Source organism: Danio rerio, chromosome 19 (genome assembly GCF_049306965.1).
Source record: "Danio rerio strain Tuebingen ecotype United States chromosome 19, GRCz12tu, whole genome shotgun sequence".
Taxonomy (NCBI): domain Eukaryota; kingdom Metazoa; phylum Chordata; class Actinopteri; order Cypriniformes; family Danionidae; genus Danio; species Danio rerio.
In genome coordinates, this window is record NC_133194.1 from 11547495 (window position 1) to 11575451 (window position 27957).

The window sequence follows — 27957 nt, forward strand, 5'->3', positions numbered from 1 at the left end:
AAGTCCAAGGCTTTTTAATTTTATTTAGAAAGCTTTTATTAACATGGCTATTCCATTAAAACTGCACCTACGTGGTTCAGCAAACCCTTGCCTTCATCAGGAAAACAATTAAGGTTAACGTAATCGATTTGAATTAAGACAACATGAAGAAATTGTGTTGAACCAAGCAATATTTACAGAGTAGAAACTTTTATGTTTTTTTAAGCACATTACAATAATTAAATGTATTATAAATATGTACAAGTACGACATAAAAAGTAAAAGAAATTTTAAAAAAGAAGAAAGTATTGAAATTCAAATAACCATACATGACATCACACAACTGCCTTATTTAGATTTCTCAATATGTTGCTTGTGATTACTTATTCAACGTCCTGAATGTTCACCGTATTAATCAGCGATTTCAAATTATGAATCCTTCGTCTTGCAAATGGAAATACACAAAGCCGACCTCTTACTTAACTGCGATTCACTAGTCACCATCTCAAATAATGACTTCCTGTGATGCACAAACACACACAGGAGCAGAGTGTGAATTCCGTTTTCGTCACAGCGTTTTTCATCTCTAATCTGCTTGTCAGTGAGTAATGGAATGTAAAGAATGCTGGAGGGAGACTAAAGAGAGAGAGTGACTAAAGGTGTGACTGAAAATGAGAGTGAGTGGAAAACACTTTATCGCATTTATTTTCCAGGGTATCTATGAGTGTGCGGTTAATGTTAGGACATCACACTTACTTCAATACGTGTTATGTGCACAAACACACACAGTCCACTACACACAAGGGCATTCATAATTAATACAGTGGTGAAAGATGTTTCTATACACTGTAAATCCTAATGTTGTCTTTTTTTTAAACAATTAAGTAAAGTTGACTGAACATGACTTAAAAGTTTTGTTCCTGTCACTTAAAATATGAGTGAATTTAACTTATGTACCATGAAAATGCATAAACTTAAGATTTCAAGTGTAGTGAGCTCAAAATCATCCTTTGAAAAAAAATAGGTCATTTTCACAAATGTTGTCTTGACTGTAAAATTCTAATATGTGCAACCTTTTAAATGCAAGGTCTTTTCTAAAATCAGAAAACAAATGGCTTCAGGTAGAATTATTCATCATAATGTGAATAAATGGCTACTAAATTTTTGTTTAAAATTTATATAAACAAGGCGAGGCAGTGGTGCAGTAGGTAGTGCTGTCGCCTCACAGCAAGAACGTTGCTGGGTCACTGGTTTGAACTGGCTTAGTTGGCGTTTCTGTGTGGAGTTTGCATATTCTCGCTGCCTTCGCATGGGTTTCCTCTGGGTGCTCTGGTTTCCCCCACAGTCCAAAGCATGCGGTACAGGTGAATTGGGTAGGCTACATTGTCCGTAGTGTATAAGGGTGTGTGTGAATGTGTGAGTGTGGATGTTTCCCAGAGATGGGTTGCGGCTGGAAGGGCATCCTCTGCGTAAAAACTTGCTGGATAAGTTGGCGGTTCATTCCGCTGTGGCGACCCTGGATTAAAAAAGGGACTGAGCCGACAAGAAAATGAATGAATGAATGAATGTATTTATTTAAACATTTTTTCATAGTATATTATTACACACATGCATATATATACATTGTGTTTACATATATACTTTGTGTGTGCGTGTGTGTGTGTGTGTATACAGTTGAAGTCAGAATTATTAGCCCCCTGAATTATTAGCACACCTGTTTATTGTTTTCCCCAATTTCTGTTTAACGTAGAAACGATTTTTCCAACACATTTCTAAACATAATAGTTTTATTAACTTATTTCTAATAACTGTTTTATTTTATCTTTGCCATGATGACAGTAAATTATATTTTACTAGACATTTTTCAAGACACTTCTATACAGCTTAATTAACCTAGTTAAGTCTTTAAATGTCACTTTAAGTTAGGCAGGTTAGGGTAATTAGTCAAGTTATTGTATAACAGTTTTTGGTATTGTAGACTATCGGGAAAAAAATATAGCTTAAAGGGGCTAATAATAATGTCCTTAAAATGGCTTTTTAAAAATTAATAACTGCTTTTATTCTAGCTGGAATAAAACAAATAAGACTTTTTCCAAAAGAAAAAATATTATCAGACATACTGTGAAAACTTCCTTGCTCTGTTAAATATCAATTGGGAAATATATATATAAAAAAAGTAAAGAAAATTCAATGGGGGGCTTAAAATTCTGACCTCAACTGTATATATATATATATATATATATATATATATATATATATATATATATATATATATATATATATATATATATATATATATATATATATATATATGATTATTGTTATTTTTTTTTACAATATGAAGTGTTTTAATACTATTTACTAGTATAAACGCTGTTCAAATGAAACTACAGGGCACTAGAGGTGGTCAGACACCTGAAATGGTCAGACAGCTGAAATCTATATTAAGTGAGTGGGTGAATGAAGAAGAGATTCAGTTGTGGTAGAGGGAACGCATAGTTGCTTGGAGCTACTTCAAACTGTTTGTATAGGGTATATGCTGAGCTAGTGTTTTTCCCATACTGATAAACTTCCGGTGACGTGTTATTGTGAACTTTTTTTTCCATTTTATACGGTTCCTTTTACAGCATCGATGTTGTAATGTAATTAAAATACATTCAGTTAAATAAACTTTGTCATTCATTTAGTTGCTCAAGCGTAAAACGAGACAAAAAGCCGTTTACTCGTACGCGCCAATCAGAATTGGCAGGCTGGCGCAGAAGCTCCATTGAATATACTGGGGTAAAATAAATGCTCATATTACAAAGACATGGCGGGGGGAAATGTAATTTAATGCAGTGTTTCTTGTACAATCTGAGACCCACTTTATATCGGATATCACTCAGCTAGTGGAGATCGCTGATTTTTGAAGAAAACAGACCTTAAACGCGCCGGTTTTTGCATTGGCATACAGTTCGCCGGAAGCGCTTACCCAGGTTACTGGCAAATTAAAAGTCCCATTAGCATGCTTGGGCATATACCCTATTGTGAAATCCTAGTTGGGAAGCCTTGCGTTTTGAAGCTCAGCCTAAGGACTTTCTTATTGTCCAGATAACTGAATGTTTGGAAAATGTATTGGTATGCTGTCTGCATAAGATTTGACGTTTTGAATACCATAATTACACTGAAAACCCTAATAAGTTGACTGAACTAAATAAATTCACTATTCAGTTCACCAAACTTAGTAATCAGTTACAAACTTAGTAATAAGTTGGGGGGGGGGGGGGCTCAAAAACATTGTCATTCTTTAAAAGAACGACCTTTATTTCACACATAAATATCCTTCAACTTTATACAATAAACATGTTTGTCACTTTTGATAACTATATTTTTAAGCTGAACAAAAGTATTCAATTATTTACAAAATGACAAATGTTTGAACAGTAGTGTATACATCTCAAAATAAAACACAAGAACCTATAAACTGTATGATGTTACCAGTTTTGTCTTTTTGATTGAATAATTTACACATTTGCCAATTTAATTTTTGCGAAATACTGAGAAAATGATTGGAGTCAGAAACCTGCATCTACAATGTGGGCACTACAGCACTTTGTGTCTTGTTAACTCTTATGGCTGCATAGTTAGGAGCTGGACTGTTGTTTGCTCAAGTGTCTGTTTTCGTAGTCATCTTCAGATCTGTTGGCTCTTGGCTGCAGTAAAGACAGAGAAAGTATTCTATAAATGCAACACATATTCATCACATTTACTCAGTACCGCTTATGGGTATTTTGTGTAAAAAATAGATGTTTACAGTAATCAGTATATATGAGTACACCCCTCATAAACCTCTCATTTAAATTAATATTTTCTATAGGACGCTTTACGGTATATACATTAGATTAGTAAGTAGCCTATTGAAGAAAACTTTTTTAATTTTTAAAAATTTTTTTTTTAAATGTTTTGGATTGATAAAAAAATATTAAATATAAATTTAAAAAAGAGCAAAAATAAAGAAACAATATATATGATTGTTTATATTGTATATTGTATGTATATATATATATATATATATATATATATATATATATATATATATATATATATATATATATATATATATATATATATTGTATATATAGTGTGAGTGTGTGTGTATGTGTGTGTGTATGTATATATATATATATATATATATATATATATATATATATATATATATATATATATATATACATTTGAAGTCAGAAATATTATTATTATTATTATTTTATTATATATTATTATATATTATATTATTATATATAGTGTATATTATATATAGTGTGAGTGTGTGTGTATGTGTGTGTGTATGTATGTATATATATATATATATATATATATATATATATATATATATATATATATATATATATATATATATATATATATATATATATATATATATATACATTTGAAGTCAGAATTATTATTATTATTATTATTATTATTTTCTTTTTTAAATATTTCCCAAATGATGTTTGACAGAGCAAGGAAATTTTCACAGTATGTCTGATAATATTTTTTCTTCTAGAAAAAGTCTTATTTGTAGTTCACCTTATTAACCTAGTTAAGCCTTTAAAAGTCACTTTAAGCTGTATAGAAGAGTCTTGAAAAATATCAAGTAAAATATTATTTACTGTCATCATGACAAAGATAAAATAAATTAATTAGAAATGAGTTTTTAAAACTATTATGCTTTGAAATGTGCTGAAACAATCTTCCCACAATTTAACAGAAATTGGGGAAAAAAATAAACAGGGGCGCTAATAATTCAGGGGGGCTAATAATTCTGACTTCAACTGTATATATATATATATATATATATATATATATATATATATATATATATATATATATATATATATATATATATATATATATATATATATATATATATATATATATACATACATACAGGCTGTGTTTAGTGTTTTGATGCATGTAAACTTTTTATGTTTGACCTTTATGCAATGCAAATGTGTATAATTATACACAAAAACATATTTGAGGAGCAGGCAAATTTCAAATAAAACAACTGTGATACAACAAAAAATGTAACTGTCATTTTTTGCACATACTGAATTTCAGCAGAACATCTAATGATCAGTATATCAGTGTTGATTATGCTTAACCAACTCCTGCTTTCAGAGAAATACTACTCTTTATTTCCTGCCTCAGGAACTTGATAACCATTTGACTAGTTGATTTAACGGTAGATTGAATTATGTCATAAAAAAGCACCATCATATCTAAACACAACTTACATGGAATAAAACCACTGTTTTCCAGAGAAACAACAAGTACGACTGTGGTGCAGCAGCATACTTGCATGCCAAGATGCATAATTAAGTTGTAATAGAATGTTTTTTTTTATGTGTGGTTTAAAAAAAATAACAACAATTTATTACTACTGATTCAGTTTCATGTTCATAATGTCTCATAATAATAATAATAATAATAATAATAATAATAATAATAATGAAATGATTGAAAATCTGACCTGTATGACATTGTATACTGAGTCGCTGGTTTTGTGCAGGCTGGCGTATGTCATGAGTCCTCTTGTATTTTCAGAAGCCTAACAGCAGAAAATACATGCAATTAAATTGGAATGTGGATTACTAAAAAATTATAAATATCTGGCATCCAGAGGATTTCTACTATGTCCTTTGGATAATAAATCTTCCTAGTTTTTGTTCAGTGAGTTTGCCTAAAAGCAGTGTTTGGAATGTTTTACTTACTTGGAGTCTTTTAAGTAGGCTGAAAAGAGAAGAGAACATAATATAATATAATATAATATAATATAATATAATATAATATAATATAATATAATATAATATAATATAATATAATATAATATAATATAATATTGGATCAGTTGGCATTTCTGTGTGGAGTTTGCATGTTCTCCTCGTGTTGGCGTGGGTTTACTCTAGGTGCCCCGGTTTCCCCCACAAGTCTAAAGACACTTGGTGTAGGTGAATTGGGCAGGCTAAATTTTCCATAGTGTATGTGTGTGAATGGTTGTGTATGGGTTGCTGCTAGAAGGGCATCTGCTGCGTAAAACATATGCTGGGTAAATTGGCAGTTCATTCCACTGTGGCAACCCCAGATTAATAAAGGGACTTAGCCGAAAAGAAAATGAATAATATAATATAATATAATATAATATAATATAATATAATATAATATAATATAATATAATATAATATAATATAACATAATATAATATAATAAACATAATATAATATAATATAATATAATATAATATAATATAATATAATATAATATAATATAATATAATATAATATGATATAATTTATCTAAAATAATTTAAATTTAATATTCTAAAAATGACAACATTATTATTTTCTAAAAATGTTTTTAGTTGTTTTGGATTCAACATTTTATGACACTAATAAATAAAATAAATAGTTAAATAAAATAATTAAATGAAAAGAGATCTGTAAATCTGTATTTTAGTTATTTGTTTCTTGTCTTTTTTATTCTTATCATTTGAATGTTTAATGCTACGGTGGCATGATATATACACAGCATTTCTTTTTATATACACAGCATAATATCTTTAATGCATAAAGTGTTGTATAATTCAGTGTAGGAGAGCAAAATGACACTGTCAAAAACAAAGTTGACTCAACTTAAAATTGTAAGGCAACTTCTTGCACAGCTTTTTTGAGTTTACTTAACTTATAACCAAAGTACTGCCCTTGACTCAATTTGAGTCAGCTCCAAAAGCTCTGCAGCAAGTTGCCTTACAATTTTAAGTTGAGCTAACTTTTTTACAGTGTATGATAATCATTTTTGTCCATTGTAAATTAATGATCATTTTAATGCAATTGATACGAATATACTGATGATACGATTACATTACAGTTGAACATTAATGGAATTACTATTTGTTGTTATTCACAATAAAACTATTAAAGTTATTTACTATCTACATCATGATAGTATTGAACAATAATGGTAAAATGTAGAACAGTTAGGTTAACAGCACCTTCATAAAAGTAAAATTGAATTATTTTGCTCCAAAAAAAGTGACGTAAGCAGACCTGATGTTGTAAATGCGTGCAAATGCAAAATGTTCATATATTGACAAAGTTTTCAATAATTCAATAGTAATTGGGTAAACCGGCAGTGGGTGGTGTTACACATACTAAACACTTAAGCATTGTTTTTTACATAAACTAATATGTTAACTTAGCATGTTTCTTAAACAACTGCAAACATATCATAGTATTTTTTGCTTCATATTAGTCAAAAATCACATACAGCACTTTTAAGTAGCCTGAAAATACATACTACTACATTTTAAAGATTAAACGCTAACTTGGCTTGCCATAATGGATGTCAATCATTCATTCATTTTCCTTCAGCTTAATCCGTTAATTATCAGGGGCCACCACAGAGGAATGAAACGCCAACTATTCCAGCAAATGAGCCACAACCCAGCACTGGGAAACACCCATACATTCACACACTTACTCATACACTATTGCCAATTCTCCTTACCCAATTCACTTATAGCACCTGTCTTTCTGTGGGGAAACCAGAGCACCCAGGGGAAACCCACGCTATCACCGGGACTTGAACCAGTGACCTTCTTGCTGTGAGGCAACAGTGCTAACCACTGAGCCACTGTGCCACCCCTAATAATAGATACCAATTACAAATCAACTGATTTAGAAACTTCTTCCCTGGTGTACCTCAGGGATCTATCTTGGGTCCCCTACTCTTTGCTCTCTACATAAATGATCTTCGTTTTGCACGTCTTTGCATTAATATACAGATGATACTGTAAATTATTTGCACGGTAATAATTCCACATGTTACAAATAAAACTTACCTTTTGTATTTGACCAAATCCACTGCGGTAATGAGAATTAGGGAAAGCATCAGGAATCCGCATATAATGTATGGTGCAATAGAGCAGTGGCAACCTGAATCAGACAGATTAATATGCTGGTTTTACAGTACGTCACCGTAATGTCATATAAAACAGTTTATTTACTTGCATACCCCCACACGAACACCCAAGGAGATCCATAACTCAGGTTCACATAAAAACACATTCGTTTCCACATTGCAGTTACGCACAGTCTGAGAATGAATATTCTGAGGGTAAGCGAGTTTACACATCTACTAATTTCCCTCTGATACCCTTACGAATGTATTCTGATGTGGTTTTGGTGTCGCTTTTGGATTTAATTGCTTGTTTACACCAGGAGCTGACCGTGTGTCCAGTTATTGCCCACTGTTCAGCCACATCAACACTACCGCTAGTTTTTTTCAAAGAGTTTGTCTGCCATGAATCACCTAATCATTAGTGAGGCTCAGATGAAATCACTGCACTAAAGCGATTATGGGTCAGTGACACATAAAGATGTCCAGGATGATGAAAAGAAAGCAGACGTCAAGCTCCTAGACGTGCACACAAGCAAACAAAAACATTTAACATCAAGGGGTGATATGATATGATGAATGCATATTATGATCCTTATTTTTATTTTACTGTGATACTGTCTTTATTGCAGTTTGGCATGCTCATTATTATTTTGTTGCCCAAAGTAGCTTTTGCTGCATAAAAAAGCAGCTATTTACATTAAAACAATACTTTTTTGTTGTTGAATGCCTAATTCTGACTGCCTTATAAACATTACAATTATATTGAGGGACATTTAATATAGTTCTAGGCTTATTCTGAAAATGTACCGCTATATACATTTCTGGAGAGCGCAAAATAAGTTCCAGAAGCTACTTTTTTGCTGTTTTTGTTTTTGCAAATCCACCAGAGGCCGCTGTCTACGCTTTTTCAGTTCTCAAATTTGTCTCATTAGTGGCATTTGTGCCTGCTGTTTTCACGTAATTCCACCAGAGGCCACTGTTGACTGACTGATTGACTGATCTATCCCCCTCTCCCTCGCCTACTGATAGTGTTTTTAAAAGCACCGATTGACCCATCCACCCTTTTCCCTAAACCCAACTGACAGTTTTAAAAAGCAAGTCAGAAAAAGAAAAGCCCTCGCCTGATTTTTACCATGTTTTCAGATTTTACCACATTTTCATCCTGTTATTTACTTTTTTTTATTTACCTGTTCATTTTATGTTTTAGATTCTGTTTTTGTTTTACACGCTTTCTGGAACCGTTCTTCACCGAACTCGAATCTCGTTGTCAACTCCTCTCTACGTCTCAAGTCCACCGATGTATATGGCAAGCTAACTGGACAAACAATGGAAAAACCTTTTATACGGAGGTAAGCAGTCAGCTGGTAAGCGAGAAAAGGAACGGCGTCATGCCGCCTTCATTTTAAAGACAAAATGTATCCATACGTACTTCTGGCTACATAATTTGCGATCTCCAGAAATGTATATAGGGGGACATTTTCAGAATGAGCCTGTGTTGGTCATTTCATAACCTACAACCTCAAAACTCAAAACAAAACAAAAAAAAGTATTTTGAATTACATACATATTGTAGCGAGCCATGTAATACCACGTCGCCCTGGGCACAAATCCACACCAGCTGGATCTCTCATCAACCTCGGATCGCTCACAGCTGGACCTCATCAGCCAGGGAGAGATAAAAGCCAGCCCCACACAGGAGGAAGTGAGCTTCATTACAGATGACTCCCTGCGCTAACGCTTGTCTCTCTCTGTCTCTCCCACAGCCGAATCCAGCTCGTGACCGATCCAACACCATCCCTCTCACCAGTCTTCACCTTCTCCCCGGAGCACCTGAGCACGCACCTCTAAGAAGAGCACTCATTCACCCCTTTATCACTTGTAAATAAAAGCACCCTCCGGGGCATTGTTTGTAACTTCATCTACGGTGTTTGTGTTTTCCCTCTGCCTCGCTACAACTGGTGGAGAATGCGGGCATTGCAGAGGGAAAAATTCAGAAGAAACACTCACCATTAAGTAGAAAATAACCGCTGAATTTTTCTCTGTGTTTGTTACAGACAGGCATCCGCTCTCTCTCTCTCCCACGCTTCCTCTTACTCGGCTGTCAACATCCCGTCGCCATGTCGGTGGAAGAGGTACTGCTCCACCTAGCGGAGATCTCCAGGAAACAGAATTCCATCTCTGAGCAGCTTACAGCCAGACAGGATCGACTGGAACAGCAGCTCCGCCAGGCGGCCAGACACCATCAGACTCCCGAAGTGAGTGCGCATCATCATCTCACTAAACTCAGCGACCTGGATGATATTGACGCTTATTTACATACCTTTGAGGTTATTGCCGAGAGAGAAGGCTGGCCAAAAGAAAACTGGGTGAGAATGTTGGCTCCGTTTCTCACAGGAGAAGCGCAACGAGCATACTTTTCACTAGAGACACCTAAAAATGAAGATTACAAAGCGTTAAAAAAGGAAATATTAGCCAGAATGGGGCTATCCACAATCAGCGCAGCCCAACAGTTTTCCCAGTGGTCTTACGACGAGAAACAACCAGTGAGAACTCAAGCAGCTCAACTTTCTCGCCTGGGAAGGCTATGGTTATTGGGAGGAGATCCTTCGGCGGTCCAGGTCGCTGAGAAGGTGATCATCGAGAAGATGATGCGTGCGTTACCCCGACGTTTGCGAACACTCACCAGCATGCGAAATCCTGAGTCACTGGCCACCCTGGTGGAGGCGATCGAGCTGGCTGAAGCTCACATCGCCCGAGATAATGGGGAGAGAGCGGCTCTGCCACCCCGGAGGGTAAGTGCACCTTGGCGACCGGTGGAGGGCACAGCGCGACCAGGCGGCAGACCAGCGGTCCCCAGCCCGATGGACGAGCCGATGCCCACCGAGCCGACGACGCACTCGACCCCGGCCTGGACAGCAGGGTGCGCGGTACACCGCAATATCCCTCCCGAAGCTCCCACCCATAAAGTCCAGCTAGAGGGTAAAACACAAACGGCCACCTTAGACACAGGAAGCGCCATCACTCTGGTTCACCCGAAGACTTTGAAATACCGCCAGGAAAGTAAAAGTCTTATTCCAATCACGTGTGTACACGGTGATACCCGCCACGTACCCGCCCGAAGGGTGACCATCGCGGCGAAACCAGGCAGCTGGCGCATCGAAGTCGGGGTTGTTCCAGATCTTCCTGTGCCCCTCCTACTGGGCAGAGACTGGCCGGGGTTCGATGAACTCCTCACTCACCACCACGCTCTATCGGCTCGTTCAAAGAAGAAGAACAAGTCACGGGCTCATCGGGACCGCAAACCAGCGCTGATGACCACCGAGAGCGATAGAGGGGGTGAGTCATCAATTTCTGCTAATTTATACTTTGATCTGTTTCAACAGATAACCGCAGGAGGCGATTTTGGCAGAGCACAGAGGGAAGATGAAACGCTCAAACACTGCTGGCCGCAAGTACGGATCATTGAAGGTAATGAGCGACTTCCCAGCCCTCACCCCCTCCCACATTTTATTGTGGAAAATGGTCTGCTGTACTGTGTCGCAGAGAGGCGGGGGGAAAAGAAGACACTATTGGTCGTCCCGAGGACCAAGAGGGAGACGGTCTTAGAACTGGCACATACCCACCCGATGGCTGGACATCTGGGAGCGGCCAACACGGTGAAAAGGATCCGCGACCGTTTCCATTGGCCGGGGCTAGACGGGGAAGTAAAGAGGTATTGCCAGGCATGTGACATCTGCCAGAGAACGTCTCCCCAACGACCACCCCCCAGCCCTCTAATACCACTACCCATCATCGATGTGCCCTTCACCCGAATTGGTATGGACTTGGTAGGGCCTTTGCCGAAGTCGGCCCGGGGACATGAGCACATCCTTGTTATCCTCGATTATGCCACCAGATACCCTGAAGCGATTCCCCTGAGGAAAGCCACGTCATCGGCCATCGCGAAGGAGCTGTTTCTACTATGCAGTCGAGTGGGAATCCCAACAGAGATACTGACCGACCAGGGCACCCCCTTCATGTCCCGGTTGATGGCAGACCTCTGTCACCTACTCAAGGTAAAACAGCTAAAAACCTCTGTATATCATCCACAGACGGACGGCCTTGTCGAGCGCTTTAACAAGACTCTGAAGCAGATGCTCCGACGGGTGGTGGCAGAGGACGGGCGCGACTGGGACCTCATGATCCCGTACGTGTTATTCGGTATCAGGGAAGTCCCCCAGGCCTCCACAGGATTTACCCCCTTCGAACTGCTGTTTGGCCGCCAACCCAGGGGCCTATTGGATGTGGCTCGTCAAGCCTGGGAGCAGGAGCCAGCCCCCCAGCGGTCGGTGATTGAACACGTACGGGACATGAGAGAACGCATCGACAAAATCATGCCCATCGTCAAGCAACACCTGACCGAAGCCCAGCGCGCCCAGCAGAGATTGTATAACCGGCCCGCCCAACCCAGGGAGTTCCACCCAGGGGACAAGGTGATGATACTCATACCTACCACAACGTCGAAGTTCCTCGCATCCTGGAAGGGACCATACACCGTGGTAGAGAGGGTAGGGCCGGTAAATTATCGAGTCCGTCAGCCGGGACGAAGACGGGAAGAACAACTCTACCACATAAATCTTATGAAGAAGTGGGTTGCAGCTCCAGGTCATCTCGTTGCCTTCGCTGAAGAAACTCTTCCCGTTGTCCACATTGGTGAGCAACTCTCACCAAACCAGAAGGCGGAGCTGCAAGCCTTGGTTGGTCAGTTCAAGGATGTGTTCTCGGAGAAACCGGGCCGAACCTCCATCATCCAACACAACATTATCACTCCTCCTGGCACCATCGTCCGGCAAAGGCCTTATCGAGTTCCAGAGGCTCGCAGGCTGGCTATCGACGAGGAGATCCAGAAGATGAGAAGGTTAGGCATCATCGAACCATCCCGTAGCCCGTGGTCCAGCCCAATAGTGATGGTCCCCAAACCCGATGGCACCCTCCGTTTCTGCAACGACTTCAGGAAACTCAATGAGATCTCCAAGTTCGACGGATACCCCATGCCTCGGGTGGACGAGCTGCTGGATAGGCTGGGTGGAGCCCGATTTATCTCCACCATCGACCTCACCAAAGGCTACTGGCAGTTACCACTCAGTGAAGACGCCAAGGAGAAAACCGCCTTCTCCACACCCGGTGGGCACTGGCAATACCGGGTTCTTCCCTTCGGGCTCCACGGGGCCCCAGCCACATTCCAAAGAATGATGGACATCCTGCTGAGGCCCCACCAGCCATATGCAGCAGCCTACCTGGACGACCTCATCGTCCACTCAGAGTCATGGGAGGAACACCTATCCCGGTTACGGAGGGTGCTCTTAGATCTTCGACGGGCTGGGCTCACAGCTAATCCCAAGAAATGCCACCTGGGTCTAGCCGAAGCCAGATACCTCGGGTTCCACATTGGACGAGGTCTCATACAGCCACAGCAAAACAAGGTCAAGGCACTACAGGAAACTCCACAACCCACCACAAAGACCCAGGTACGTGCATTTCTGGGGTTAGCGGGCTACTATAGATGTTTCATACCTAACTTCTCATCCATAGCCAGCCCTTTGACAGACCTGACCAGAAAGGGGCAGCCGGAGAGGATAAGATGGACCAAGGAAGCCGACGATGCGTTCCGAGCCCTAAAGAAGTCCCTCACGTCCTCACCGGTACTGCACGCACCTGACTTCGGCTGCCCCTTCATTCTACAGACGGATGCTTCCGACTCGGGCCTGGGCGCGGTCCTCTCCCAGGTCCACGGCGATGAAGAACATCCCATAATGTACGTGAGTCGGAAGCTGACCCCCGCAGAGACCCGCTACGCAACGGTGGAGAAGGAGGCCCTGGCGATCAAGTGGGCAATCCTGGAGCTAAGGTACTATCTCCTTGGCAGGAAATTCACTCTGGTGACCGACCACGCCCCGCTACAATGGATGGCGACAGCAAAGAACAACAACGCTCGGGTCACCAGGTGGTTCCTGTCGCTCCAGGATTTCAACTTCGACGTACAACATCGAGCCGGGGCCTCCCACGGAAACGCAGACGGACTCTCACGGCTCTGGTCAGGATGGGCAGGTCTGTCGAAACATTCTACCCCCCCTCTCAATACACTGCTCTTCCTTCGCAGGACACCCAGGACCAGGACGACGCTAAGGGGGGGGGAATGTAGCGAGCCATGTAATACCACGTCGCCCTGGGCACAAATCCACACCAGCTGGATCTCTCATCAACCTCGGATCGCTCACAGCTGGACCTCATCAGCCAGGGAGAGATAAAAGCCAGCCCCACACAGGAGGAAGTGAGCTTCATTACAGATGACTCCCTGCGCTAACGCTTGTCTCTCTCTGTCTCTCCCACAGCCGAATCCAGCTCGTGACCGATCCAACACCATCCCTCTCACCAGTCTTCACCTTCTCCCCGGAGCACCTGAGCACGCACCTCTAAGAAGAGCACTCATTCACCCCTTTATCACTTGTAAATAAAAGCACCCTCCGGGGCATTGTTTGTAACTTCATCTACGGTGTTTGTGTTTTCCCTCTGCCTCGCTACAATATGTAATACTTTATAGTAACTTCACACTATGAATAATTTATTAAGCATTAGCAAATAGTCAATGCAATATTTGTTAAGTATTAACTCTACATTAATAAATGTTAGGAAGCAGTTTATAAATACAGCTACAAATTCTGTATTCTTGATTTAAACGCACATTGAAAATGTGCTTAATGATTGTGTTTTCATACTATGTTAATGATCTGTTTTTCATTACTTAATTAAGTATTGCATTATTTACAATCAAGTTGTTTAAGAATAGTTGGTGTTTTTTTTAAAGATCATTCAGAACGCACAAGTAAAGGATTAATAAACTATTCAAATGAATATTTTTAATGTCTAATTACTTAGGCATTTAATAACAGCTAATTTGTATGTTAATAAATGCTTTATTAACTCAACCTTATCTAGTTTTGTGACCCTAATCTATTTATGCTTTGTAAATCCATTATAAATGGCAATTAAAGACTCAGTTATCTTCTAAACAGAAAAAAAGAAAATAAACAACTTAATTCATTTCTGTTCATTTCATTTGCAATCTTATCTAAAATAAATTTACTGTACAGTATAAACATTGCTAAATAACATTGCAATGTTGTATAATAATATATTGTTCAATTATTATACTGTATTTGTTTTATCAATTTTATGCTTTATTTTGACACTCCTGTTATTCAGCAATGTTTATAAACTGCTGACTAACATGTAGTTATTATGAAGTGTGTAGTTATTATAAAATGTTACCGAAACAATTTCTACACAGATGAGGACTAAAACCTGACAAATATGGTGACAGTATATATGTGATCTTGATCATTGCTAAAAACTTTAATAATTTGCAGAAAATTAAGTTAACTTGAAATAACTAATTTAAAGGCATAGTTCGCCCCAAAATAATAATGTTCTCACATTCATGTGGTTCCAAACATTGATAAGTTTCTCAAAAAAAGAAGATATTTGGAAGAATCTTGGTAACTGGTAACTACTGACTTCATTTATTCATTCATTTTCTTTTCAGCTTAGTCCCTTTATTAATCTGGCATCGCCACAGCGGAATGAACCGACAACCTATCAAGCATATGTTTTATGCAGCGGATGCCCTTCCAGCCGCAACCCATCACTGGGAAGCATCCACACACACACATACACTACGGACAATTTAGCCTACCCAATTCACCTATCTTTGGGAGAAACCGGAGCACCTGGAGAAAACCCACATGAACATGGGGAGATCATGCAAACTCCACACAGAAATGCCAACTGACTCAGTTAAGGCTTGAACCAGCGACCTTCTTGCTGTGAGGCGAACATGCTACCCACTGTGCCATCGTGCTGCTTCTACTGACTTAGTACACTGTAAAAAAAAAAACTTGCTGACTTCAAAACTTTTCTAGTCATCTCAACTCCAATCAAACTGATTAAAAATGTTAAGTTAAACTTTGGATAGCTTGAAAAATGTAGTTGAAACCTGATTAACTTATTAAAATTAGTTAAAGCAACAAATTTATTAGTTGTTTTTGACTTTACATCATTACATTTTTTAAAGCGTATGAAAAATCCAATTACGTAAGTCAGTGGCTACCACTTTTGGACATTCTTCAAAATATCTTCCATTGTGTCCAGTAGAAAGAAACCCAAAATAATTTTTGGATGAACTATGCCTTTAAATCATTTTGTAGCCTAAAGAGTTTCCCAACAGAAAAAGTATTTACCATTTATGCTCACAGAGACAGCCTTGGACTGGTCAATCCCACGATTATTGTAGACCTTGCAGACATAAAGTCCCTGAACGTCAACCCCGGCTGTCATTGTGATAGTCTGTCCTTGATTCTGCAGCTCAAGCTTCCCATTTCCATTGTATTTGTACCACTCATAGCGCTGGACTGCAGGGTTGGCATCACTTTGGCATCTCAGCGTGACCACACTGCCTTCAGACAACACTCCCGATGGGCTCACCAGAGCTATGGTGTTTCTGGGAGCATCTGAAAGAGAAAATCGACCAATGTGCTTAAATGGTAAGGCTATTTGCTTATACAAGTTAGGATTGTAAAATAAAAAAAGTTCATCCAGAAGTTCTAATGTTGTTCCAATAATACTGAATGCTCTTTGGTTACAGACGACAAGGTGAATGAAATAAATGCCCTGCTCACAATCATCAATATAATGGCTAGAGTAACTAGTTAGCAGTCACCAGTATTTAAGGTACATTAAGTCATTTTCGCCGCTAGAGGTCGCACATTCACCTCAAGCGAAGGCATATTTTGATGACCAAACTGTCTGGAAATCGAGGGTGTTTGATGTCATAGCATGCCTACACAGGACAGCGTCTGTGCTGCTAGATAAAATGGCTTATTTCTCTGGATTAGAACATTATTCAAAACAATGTAAGTACATTAGTCAGCAGAACTATATATTTCTATATATTACTAGATATTTCAGTGAAAATCTGTCAAATTGTGTTTGTAATGTTAATAACATTAGCATTGCACGACTATACATGTTTATTATGTATTAGTGTTACCTGTAGATTTCAACTTCATTCATTCATTCATCTTCTTTTTAGTTTAGTCCCTTTTTAATCTGGGGTCGCCACAGCGGAATTAACCGGCAACTTATCCAGCATATGCTTTACGCAGCGAATGCCCTTTCAGCTGGAACCCATCACTGGGAAACATTCATACACACTCATTCACACACACATACACTAGACTATTTAGCATACCCAATTCACCTATACCACATGTCTTTGGAAACCAGAGCACGTGGAGTAAACCCACGCAAACAAGAAGAGAACATGCAAACACCACTCAGAATCGGCAACTGACCCAGCCGAGGCTCGAATCAGTGACCTTCTTGCTGTGAGGCAAACGTGCTACCCACAGCGCCACCGTGTCACCCTAAAGGGGACCTATTATGTAAAAATTACTTTTACAACATGCTCAAACACAATTTTGTGGCAAAAGTGTGAATAAAGCCTTCTGATATAACTTCTGATGGTAATTAACTGATTAATCAATTAAGTTTTTTTATAGTCACACTTCATACAACATCTACAACAGTCTGCAGAAACACTTTGACTTCCATCTTCCCTATAGTATGGCAGACATCCCAAGTCTCTTGTCAGCCAAAACGCAAACCACCACTCCAGCCCCCAGCTAACTATACCCCTACAACCCCCATGTCGTGCATTCCCCCTTCTTGAAATTACTTTAACTAACTCAGCATGTCTGTAAGCCGTAGCTTGCCCACCTCTGGTTTAGAGTCTTTTTTACTGAGTCCGGAAATTTGTAGTCCCCTCACACACAGTTTATGAATGTGCCCTAGGCTACCGTAGATTAAAACCACTAACTTTGTGTTGTAGCCAGACACTTTCCCAAGTGAACCGTGTCTGGCCCACCTCTTCCAACCGGGCCAGGGCCGGCCAAGTGAACCTGAGCCCGATTCAGCGCACTCACACTTCTTAAACGATCCGGGAAACGGGCCTGGGCACGGTACGGATGGCATAGTGTGAGTAAGGGCCTACTCACACTATGCCATCCGTACCGTGCCCAGGCCCGTTTCCCTGATCGTTTGAGAAGTGTGAGTGCGCTGAATCGGGCTCAAGCACGGTTCACTTGGCCGGCCCTGGCCCGGTTGGAAGAGGTGTGCCTGAGCGCGGTACACTTGGGCTTTGGCGCGGTACGCTTGTGTGTGAGTCAAAAATCCAATTCAAGATATCTACAACTGTAATTCGACTATTAGTAAATTAATTAGAGATATCTTCAAATATATTTGTAAATATCTCTAAATATTACGAATTAAAGACATCTCCAAATGTATTATGACTAGTAAAACTCAGTTAGAGATATCTCTAATTACAATTGTGACTAGTCAAAACTCATTAAGAGACATCTGCAAATATTTTTCAATGGAAGCGAATGGAGGAATATGACTAGTCATAATATATTTGCAGATATCTCCAATCTGATTTCGTACTAGTACAATTGCAATTGTAGATATCTCTAATTATTATTCTGACTAGTCGAATTATAATTATGACTAGTCAAAATATAATTAGAGATATCTCTAAATATATTTATGGAGTCAGAACAAAGATTTAAATGCTAAAAAGGCTTGCCATAGAGAGCGCTTCTGAACAGCGCAGCAGCGATGACGTAAGCGTGCCGAGGCCCGATATGGTGTGAGCGCGGGCCGTCGGGGGAGACGGGAGGGTGGACAAGCGTGCTTTGGCCCGGTTCGAGGCAACTGTACCTAGTGTGAGTACAGCCTAAGCCTTTAGGCTCACGCCTGAGCCCAAAACTGAAGACGAGACGTGACTTTTACTGGACTGTTACATATGTTATTAATCATTATTACTGTTCAATGAACACAAACTGTCGTAGATTATTAAAGGCGCAAACCCCTCACTGCACGACAGCTGCACCTTCAGCAAACCTCCTAATTCCTGCAGAACAAGGACTTTATGATTGTTTATGAGTGTCAAAAGCTTCGGCCCAGTTCAAGTCAACTGTACAAAGTGTGAGTATGCCCTTAAGGCTCGTGCACACCGAGACGTTTTTTGCTTGTGTTTTTCGTTGACGTTTAACGCCTGGTGACTAAATAAAGGGCGCCAATGTGATCGTGCCCACCAACATGCAAAACACCAGGCGCAAAGCGTCATTTAAATTAAAAAAAAAAAAACGCCTCATGCTCGTTTTTTAGTTTTGACGCACTGCGTCAAAACCTTCTCCACCAATCAGATCGGCACTTTTGTTCATGTACACAGAGCTGCTGAAGTTACAGTAAACAGCACTTGGAGGCTCTCAAGCGCAAAACTGTCAATGCGAGTGCACACTGAAGAAGAGGCAACATGAACTTTTAGCTGCTTATTGCTCTTGTGAACAATAATCATTTCTTTATCGCTTGAGCTTGCGCTGCAGCTTAAACCATTGATGCTAGTTCGAGTCACCAGTAACTTTAACAACAAGCATGTGATCTTCCTCTCCTCCTCTTCTTCTGTGTTATAAGCGGGTGTCAGAAGCTTAAAGTTGTGTAGCGCCATCTAACGTCAAGGAGTGATTTGCATCCTCTTCTGCTTGACGCCAGTGAAAATTGCTTGGGTTTGAATACGGAAAAATGTCTCGAAAAACGCTGACTATAAACGCAAACGAAAAGAGCCCCGGTGTGTAGGAACTTTTAGATTTATTTTACATCTTGTAAAAAGTGACATAATAGGCCCCCTTTAAATTTGAATACCACAGCAATTCACTCATAACTAGATGATTGTTTTTCTTTCTCACTTACACAGGACTCTCAGGGTAATGCTGCTCTCAGCTGGTGTTTTGGTGCCCTGCATGTACAGAAGGGAGCAGGAGATTTTAAACTGGTCATTCAGAGGCGTTGCGTTAAACATCTGAGAGGAGACCAGCAATGTCTGTCCAACCTCATCCTTCTTAAGACAATAAAGAGAAGAAAGCATTTTAATAATGCATCAGCTGTAGTTTGCAAGCATGATGAACTCATGATGAGTGTTATTCAACCTGGAGAGCTGGTGGCAGCAGCTCTTCTAGCTGTGTGTTCCACTGCATCAAGGGCTGCACTGAGGGACAGGAGATCACAGTGGAGCAGCTCACGGTCAGCTTGGTACCCTCTAAAACCTCCAGTACCTGGGCATGTGGGTTCAGGACAGGCGGTAGAACATCTCGCAATTCAGAAGAGAGTTAAAATGTTAACTGAGTGCCTTCAACAAGCCCACAGTGCAACTGAAATGTAAGGAAATATTCACTCATTCGTTCTATCATTTTTTTTCAGCTTAGTCCCTTATTTATCAGGCGTTGCCGCAGCGGAATGAACCGCCAACTACTTCAGCATATGTTTTACATAGTGGATGCCCTTCCAGCCACAACCCAGTACTGGGAAACACCCATGCACTCATTCACACACACTCATACACTAAGGAAAATTTAATTTATTCAATTAATTCAGCTATAGTGCATGTCTTTGGACTGTGGGGAAACTGGAGCACTTGGAGGAAACCTACAGGAACACTGGGAGAACATGCAAACTCCACACAGAAATGCCAACTGGCCCAGCGGGGACTCGAACCAGTGACCTTCTTGCTGTGAGGCAACAGTGCTAACCACTGAGCCACCACATCATCCGCATAAGTAAATATAAAAATTATTACATAATATGTAAACAATTGATAAAATATAATATTTTCCAATAACTTACAGCAAACCTACTGTATTTACATGCATCAACAATTATCTTGCTCCATATGTATTTACAGTATTATATATCTTTACTGTAAAATATACAATAATTTTCACAACGCAACTTTAAGATATAGTACCATATAGCATAACTGTCTTACATTAAAATACAGTTCATGTTACAGTTAAATACAGTGTAAAAATATATAAATTTATAAGTGTATTCTCAGCTAATTTTCAATTGAATATACATTTTTTGTCTTTTATGCAAATATCAAATGCAAATGTTTATGTAAATTAATTAGATAACTATTTTGGACCCCACTATAGGACAAAATATTAAAAAATGCTCAAGTTTTTTTTTTAAAGAATATTCTCTCATAAGTGGAATATTTAAAACATTGTAATTTAGGGCATAATAGAACAATTGGTCAAAAATAAAATTACAGATAAATTCAAGATGTTTATATTGTATATTACAGATGTATATAATATATTTTTAGACAACATTATTATTCACCATTAATAAATATTAATAATTATATACTCTATTATATATGCGCAATATCACACTCGTAGAAGTATATCAGCACTAGTGGGAGGCAGCAGGCTGAGTGCCTTAGTGTCCCACCAGTGATGATGTACAGCCGTATTGTACTGCTATGAGTGTGATATTGCATTTATAAAATAGTTCAGCGGCATAATCGTGTATATAAAAAAAGTCAAACACAGAGAGTCTCAAAAATCCTTTTGTACGAGGGACTACTTTCTTCCGCCATTTATTCACATCTGTCAGAACAGCAGAAACCTTTGCTACTTCACCAACGTCACTTTAGAGCTAGTATTTGAATGATTCTGTAGCGTAATATCTAAAGTGATAACAAAACAGGTGATTTTGCTCACATTTTAAGATTTTAAGGCTGAACGGCATGAAATGCCATCCGTGTACAGAGATTTCCTAGTATTTCTCTGTTGCAATCGGGAGATCACAAAAATTAACTCTGAAAAAGCAAAGGCAAAGCAAACACTGCCAGATTACCATGGTATAAATACAGCACTACAACAAACAAAAGAGAGATCGACTTAGAAAGTCACTTAACACTTTTATAATGATTTCATTTGCTGTAATTTGACATTTGCACTGAGTTTCTCTTCCCTAAGTACTTATTATGCTGCCTCTATTGCCATCTTGTGGCAGAACTTCAACCCTCTTTTCTTTGCTTTTGCATCTCAAAAAATATATTTAAAATTATAAGTTAAAATAGGCACGGTCTTTATAAATAAACTGCATATTTGAAATCTAAACAACTACATTCTCACATTAAAAAGCCTCAAAAGTACATTATGCTGTCCATATTTGTCAAAGTGTAGTCGTGGTGTAAAGTAACTAATTAAAATACTCAAATTACTATAAATGAGTAGTTTTTCTCAGGAATTGTACTTTTCTAAGTAGTTTTAAAAAATGTGTACTTTTACTTTCCCTGAGTACATTTTTTTGTGCAGTATCTTTTTTACTCCATTACTTTCCTACAACCTGCAGTCACAATTTTTTTTTCTTGTCTATGGTGATTGGCTAAAGTAGAAAAATCAGTCCTGTGATTCCTGTCAAATCTAATCGCACATAGAAAGTAAATCGCATTATACTGAACAACATCAAGACATGGGCATTTTATAAATTCAGCAAACCTATTGGAAGCATTAAAAATGTCCAAGAAGATGTCCAAAGTCTTTACACACATTGTGTCACATCCGTCTGTGACCACCTGAGGGCGCTGTAGCGCTCTAGGACTTTGTAGGTGCTACAGTGCCCCAGGAAAAAACTACATTTTCATACATGCCCCGCGCACACACCGGAACACCTACACTGACCTGCCATCACATCTGTTTTGTGTTACCGTTGATTATCTGGACTATATATTCTACCATTCCACCTATGTTTGATCGCGTCGTTTGTCTTCCTTGTTCAAGTTTCCAGTAAGTCTTAGATTTCCAAGTTTGTATTTCTGATCCTGTTCTCGTATGTTTGCATTAGTCTAGTTCGTGTGTCATTTGTCTAGTCTGTTTTCTAATTAGGTTTAGTTGTTTGAGTTTGTTTTTCCTGAGCCTCGTCTCTGATTTAGTTTCTGGTTTTGTTGTTTATTTGTTACTTTGTATTATCACCTTGTTGGCTGCACTGTAAATAAATAATCTGCACTTGGATCCGCACCTTTCTGTTTTTTGTTTATTGTTTTTGATCACGCTAAAACGTGACAGAACGACGCGATCAATAAATGGATCCAGCAGATAATATCATAGTGCGCCTTAAACAAGGTGATCGCTCTATTGAGCGATATATAAAGGAGTTTTTGCAATTAGCTGCGAAGAGCTCTCACAGTGACATCTTGCTAATGATGTTTTTTCGGGGAGGACTTTTGGAACCCGTCCGGTCACGCATGCCGCAATACGAGGATGACTGGAACCTGTATCGGTTTGTGGAGGAGGCTTTGCTAATCGCTGGCTCCCCCCTCTCTGTTGCCTTGAAGGAGGAGAACCCTCAGGAGGGAGGCCTGAGTAGATGGCAACAGAGAGGGATATTTTCGGGGCCAGCTGATTTAACTAAAGGAAAGAGGAGAGAGGCAGGACTGGAGTTACGGACTTACCCGCGTCGGGTTACCAGAAGAATACCCTTCTCAGAGCCCCTGGAGAGTCTTCTGGAGCTGTGTGAAACTTCAGCCTCTGCCCTATGCCCACAATGCCCGCCAGTGTCAGCTCCAGTTCCAGAGCAAGCTCCTTCTCCAGATGACACCGTTCTCACGTCTCAAACCACCAGACGAGGGCGGCGCAGGAGGAGGAAGGCTCCAGCCCCAGAGCGCCCGCCAGTGTCAGCTCCAGTCCCAGAGCGTCCGCCAGTGTCGGCTCCAGCCCCAGAGCGCCCGCCAGTGTCGGCTCCAGCCCCAGAGCGCCCGCCAGTGTCGGCTCCAGCCCCAGAGCGCCCGCCAGTGTCGGCTCCAGCCCCAGAGCGCCCGCCAGTGTCGGCTCCAGCCCCAGAGCGCCCGTCAGTGTCGGCTCCAGCCCCAGAGCACCCGCCAGTGTCGGCTCCAGCCCCAGAGCGCCCGCCAGTATCGGCTCCAGCCCCAGAGCGCAGTACAATGCCAGTTCCAGTCTGGCTTCTGGCCTTGCCGGCGCCACCCAGGTTCCTCGCCCTGCCGGCGCCACCCAGGCTCCTCCCCCTGCCGGCACCTCCCAGACTCCTCGCCCTGCCGGCACCAACCAGACGTCTCGCCCTGCCGGCACCAACCAGACGTCTCGCCCTGCCGGCGCCACCCCGGCTCCTCGCCCTGCCGGCGCCACCCAGGCTCCTCGCCCTGCCGGTCCCAGCCCGGCTCCTGGCATTACCAACGCCATCCAGACGTCTTGCTCTGCCGGCACCTCCCAGAGGTCTTGCCCTGCCGGCTCCAGTCCAGCTGCCTCCAGTCCCGCCGGCTCCAGCCCAGCTGCCTCCAGTCCCGCCGGCTCCAGCCCAGCTGCCTCCAGTCCCGCCGGCTCCAGCCCAGCTGCCTCCAGTCCCGCCGGCTCCAGCCCAGCTGCCTCCAGTCCCGCCGGCTCCAGCCCAGCTGCCTCCTGTCCCGCCGGCTCCAGCCCAGCTGCCTCCTGTCCCGCCGGCTCCAGTCCAGCTGCCTCCAGTCCCGCCGGCTCCTGTCCAGCTGCCTCCAGTCCCGCCGGCTCCTGTCCAGTTGCCTCTCCTGCTGGCTCTCTTGGGGTTCCCTGCCTTGTGTTTTCTGCAGGATCGTCCGTGGGTCATCCCTCCCGCCCCTCCCTGGTGGTCCTCCCCATTTCGGACTGATTCCCCGGCTGCACCCTGGCTTCCTGCTGGAGTGCCTGACCCTAATCTGGCCCTCCCATCCCTCCCTTTGTTCCTGCTCCGCTCCGCCCCCCCTCTTGGAACCAGTCTGGGAGTGTCTGGAAGCCGCTCTTTAGAGGGGGGGTAATGTCACATCCGTCTGTGACCACCTGAGGGCGCTGTAGCGCTCTAGGACTTTGTAGGTGCTACAGTGCCCCAGGAAAAAACTACATTTTCATACATGCCCCCCGCACACACCGGAACACCTACACTGACCTGCCATCACATCTGTTTTGTGTTACCGTTGATTATCTGGACTATATATTCTACCATTCCACCTATGTTTGATCGCGTCGTTTGTCTTCCTTGTTCAAGTTTCCAGTAAGTCTTAGATTTCCAAGTTTGTATTTCTGATCCTGTTCTCGTATGTTTGCATTAGTCTAGTTCGTGTGTCATTTGTCTAGTCTGTTTTCTAATTAGGTTTAGTTGTTTGAGTTTGTTTTTCCTGAGCCTCGTCTTTGATTTAGTTTCTGGTTTTGTTGTTTATTTGTTACTTTGTATTATCACCTTGTTGGCTGCAATGTAAATAAATAATCTGCACTTGGATCCGCACCTTTCTGTTTTTTGTTTATTGTTTTTGATCACGCTAAAACGTGACACATTGACGCACAGACTTTAATTAGACTGGATGTCACTGATGAGAAAATAGATGTCGACTGTTAAAAAAAAGGATGTCGACTGTTTGATGACCAAACAGCCATAAACAATCGCTAAATGATATGAATGAAAAATGAAAGGAAGGACCGAACGAAAGAAGGACTGAACTAATGAAAGAAGGAAGGACCAAATGAATGAAGGAAGGATTCAAGGATGGACAGAACAAACTAAGGAAGGAAAGGAACGAACGAACGAATGACTGAATGAACAAAGGACCAAATGAAGAAAGGAACACAAGTTATGAACGAATGAAAGAATGAGCAAACAGATAAAGGGAGGAACGAAGAAAGGACCGATTGAAGGAAGGAACAAATGAATAAAGGACAGAACAAAGAATCTAATGAAAAAAGGAACAAAAATATAAACAAAGGAACGAACAAACAAAGGACCAAAGGACTGAAGTAAGCATTCAAGGAAGAACTGAACAAACTAAGAAAGGAACGAACAAAAGAATAAACAAATGACCTAATGAAAGAAGGAACAAAAATATGAATGAGCGAACAAATGAAGATAGGAACGAAGAAACGAAGAAACGAATGAATAAAGGAAGGACAGAACAAACAAACAATGGAAGAAAGGTTGGAAGGAACAAACGAATCTAAGAAGATCTCTAAATGCACTACAGAATGTTACGTTTACACATCCCTGCACAAACTGCATGTAGATGCATCAGCTTTTAACAGCGTAATACTCACTACTCTAGAGTACTTCTGAAACGTCTTTTTACTCATACTTTGAGTAGTGTTGACAACAGATACTTTTACTCTATTTGCACTACATATTTGGACAAGTAATGGTACTTTTACTTAAGTATGATTTTTCTTTACACCACTGACTGTAGTAAGTTTATTAATCTGCTATAACTATGTGGGTGGAGTAATACACAAGGGTGAAGAGGCTCTACGAGTGCTGATATAGCTATTTTTTATTTAGTGTAGGAAAAAGTGCTGCCATCAAATGAGAATGTTTTTTTATTTAAGATTTTAAAGATGCACTTTAAGCCATTGGAAATGTTTTGCACGTTTCATAGCATTAGAAATATTTTGGGGAAACTGTTAATATTTTATCTTATGAAATTATTTTTATATTTTTTTTCAAATGCTTTACAGTTTGTTGTTTGGGGTGTCTTGCCATTGCCCTAGAAACAAGCAAGGAAAAATACTACCTTCATGAACTGTGATTCTCACTCCTTGCTTAAATGTGTACTTGAGATTTTCATGACCCTGAAGCCTGAAGAAATACGTGTCACCGAATCCAGCAGGAAAGTTGTGAAACACAGTGGTGCAATTATTGTTTAGGATGTTGCCAATCACGTTTCCGTTTAGAAGAGATGTCGTCTTTCTGGCTGAACTGAACACAGTTGCTCCTTCTATGTCTGTTTTTTTCCACAGCGCTTCAGCTGATTGGCTTAGGAGTGGTTTGAATGAGTCGGGGATCTCAAACTGACATGGAATATGAACACAGAAGCCACTTATGGCATCTATTTTCTGAGGCAGCTTGATTTCCCACATGTTGCTGGGAGCACCTGCGCATAAATACATACAATATTGTTTGTTTTTCAGATTGTAAAGTAATGTGTATTTATATAGCACATTTATTGTTTATGGCCATACACCCAAAGCGCTTCACAATCATGAGGGGGGTCTCTCCACACCACCACCAGTGTGCAGCATCCACTTGGATGATGTGACGGCAGCCACAGGACAACAGCGCCAGTGCGCTCACCACTGCTCCAGCTATAGGTGGAGTGGAGAGACAGTGATACAGCAAATTCGGGGATGGGGATAATTAGGAGGGCATGATGGGTAAGGGCCAATGGAGAGAATTTGGACAGGACACCGGGGTTAGACCCCTACTCTTTACGAGAAGTGCCATGGGGTTTTTAATGACCACAGAGAGTCAGGACCACAGTTTAACGTCTCATCTGAAAGATGGATTATTTTAATAAAACATGGTAATGACAAACCAGAAGTGCGACACAATAAGTCAAAAGTACAAAGTTAAATAGTCATCATCACATTTATTTATGGATTCAAATTTTTATGTAAACCGTGAAACTCAAAAGATCAACAAAAGCAAGTCTCTCACCTTTCAATATCCAAAGCATGAATACCAAGATTGTTAGTCCACTCATGCTCTATAGAGATCTGTAAAAACATCAGTTGTAGTCCAGTGAATAGGCTTTGTAGACTTTCTTTCATCCATTGTTGGCATTTTAAGTTAATTTTACAATTAATAGGTTGAATAAACACGTGAACAATTAACTTTAATTCACATTACCCCCTTTTTTGGTTAATAAAATAATAATAATAATAATAAAATCTGAGTTTTACCTCTTTCTGCACTGTCTGTAATTCCCTCAATAGTTTAATGAAATGAAAGAGGAACTGCTGGAGATGGAGTTTCAACAGTAGTTTTGTCAAAATTTAGCTATTACAAAATTGACAATAAAGGAAATGAGAAAAAAATCTACTTTCATTTAAGCTAAAATAAGAGCAAAATAAAGGAATGGAGCATCGAAAACTGAAAATTCTCTCAACATTTGTTCTGAACCTGTTTGGCTTTTGTTGAGCACATCTTAAGAAGTTTTTTTTAAGAATGTTGGAAAACAATGACTTATATAGATGTCAGTGGTATTTGTATTAATTATTTCATTTTCTTTTTGGCTTAGTCCTTTTATCAAAAAGCATGTACATTTTGAACAAAAACAGCTCCAGATGAGGACAAGACAACAAAAAT

At 40.3% G+C, this 27957-nt stretch overlaps 1 protein-coding gene across 4 annotated transcripts; it reads right to left on the minus strand.

Annotated features, from left to right (window-relative positions):
* On the minus strand, nt 1–27628 carry si:ch211-171h4.5. 4 transcript variants are annotated; one of them, XM_073931533.1, is made up of 10 exons: nt 27552–27607; nt 27307–27365; nt 26384–26743; nt 20007–20167; nt 19771–19915; nt 16200–16469; nt 7865–7958; nt 5739–5757; nt 5498–5575; nt 1–1512 (listed from the first exon to the last, which is right to left on the minus strand). In XM_073931533.1, exons 2-10 carry the CDS (start codon nt 27350–27352, stop codon nt 1501–1503), a joined length of 1185 nt encoding a protein of 394 aa, XP_073787634.1. In that variant the 5' UTR covers nt 27353–27365; nt 27552–27607; the 3' UTR covers nt 1–1500. The 4 variants fall into 4 exon arrangements, with proteins under 4 accessions (XP_073787634.1, XP_073787633.1, XP_073787632.1 ...); XM_073931532.1 differs by having other exon boundaries at nt 19771–19918; XM_073931531.1 differs by lacking the exon at nt 1–1512 and adding an exon at nt 2313–3671 and having other exon boundaries at nt 27552–27628.
* Between the last annotated feature and the right edge of the window lie 329 nt (nt 27629–27957).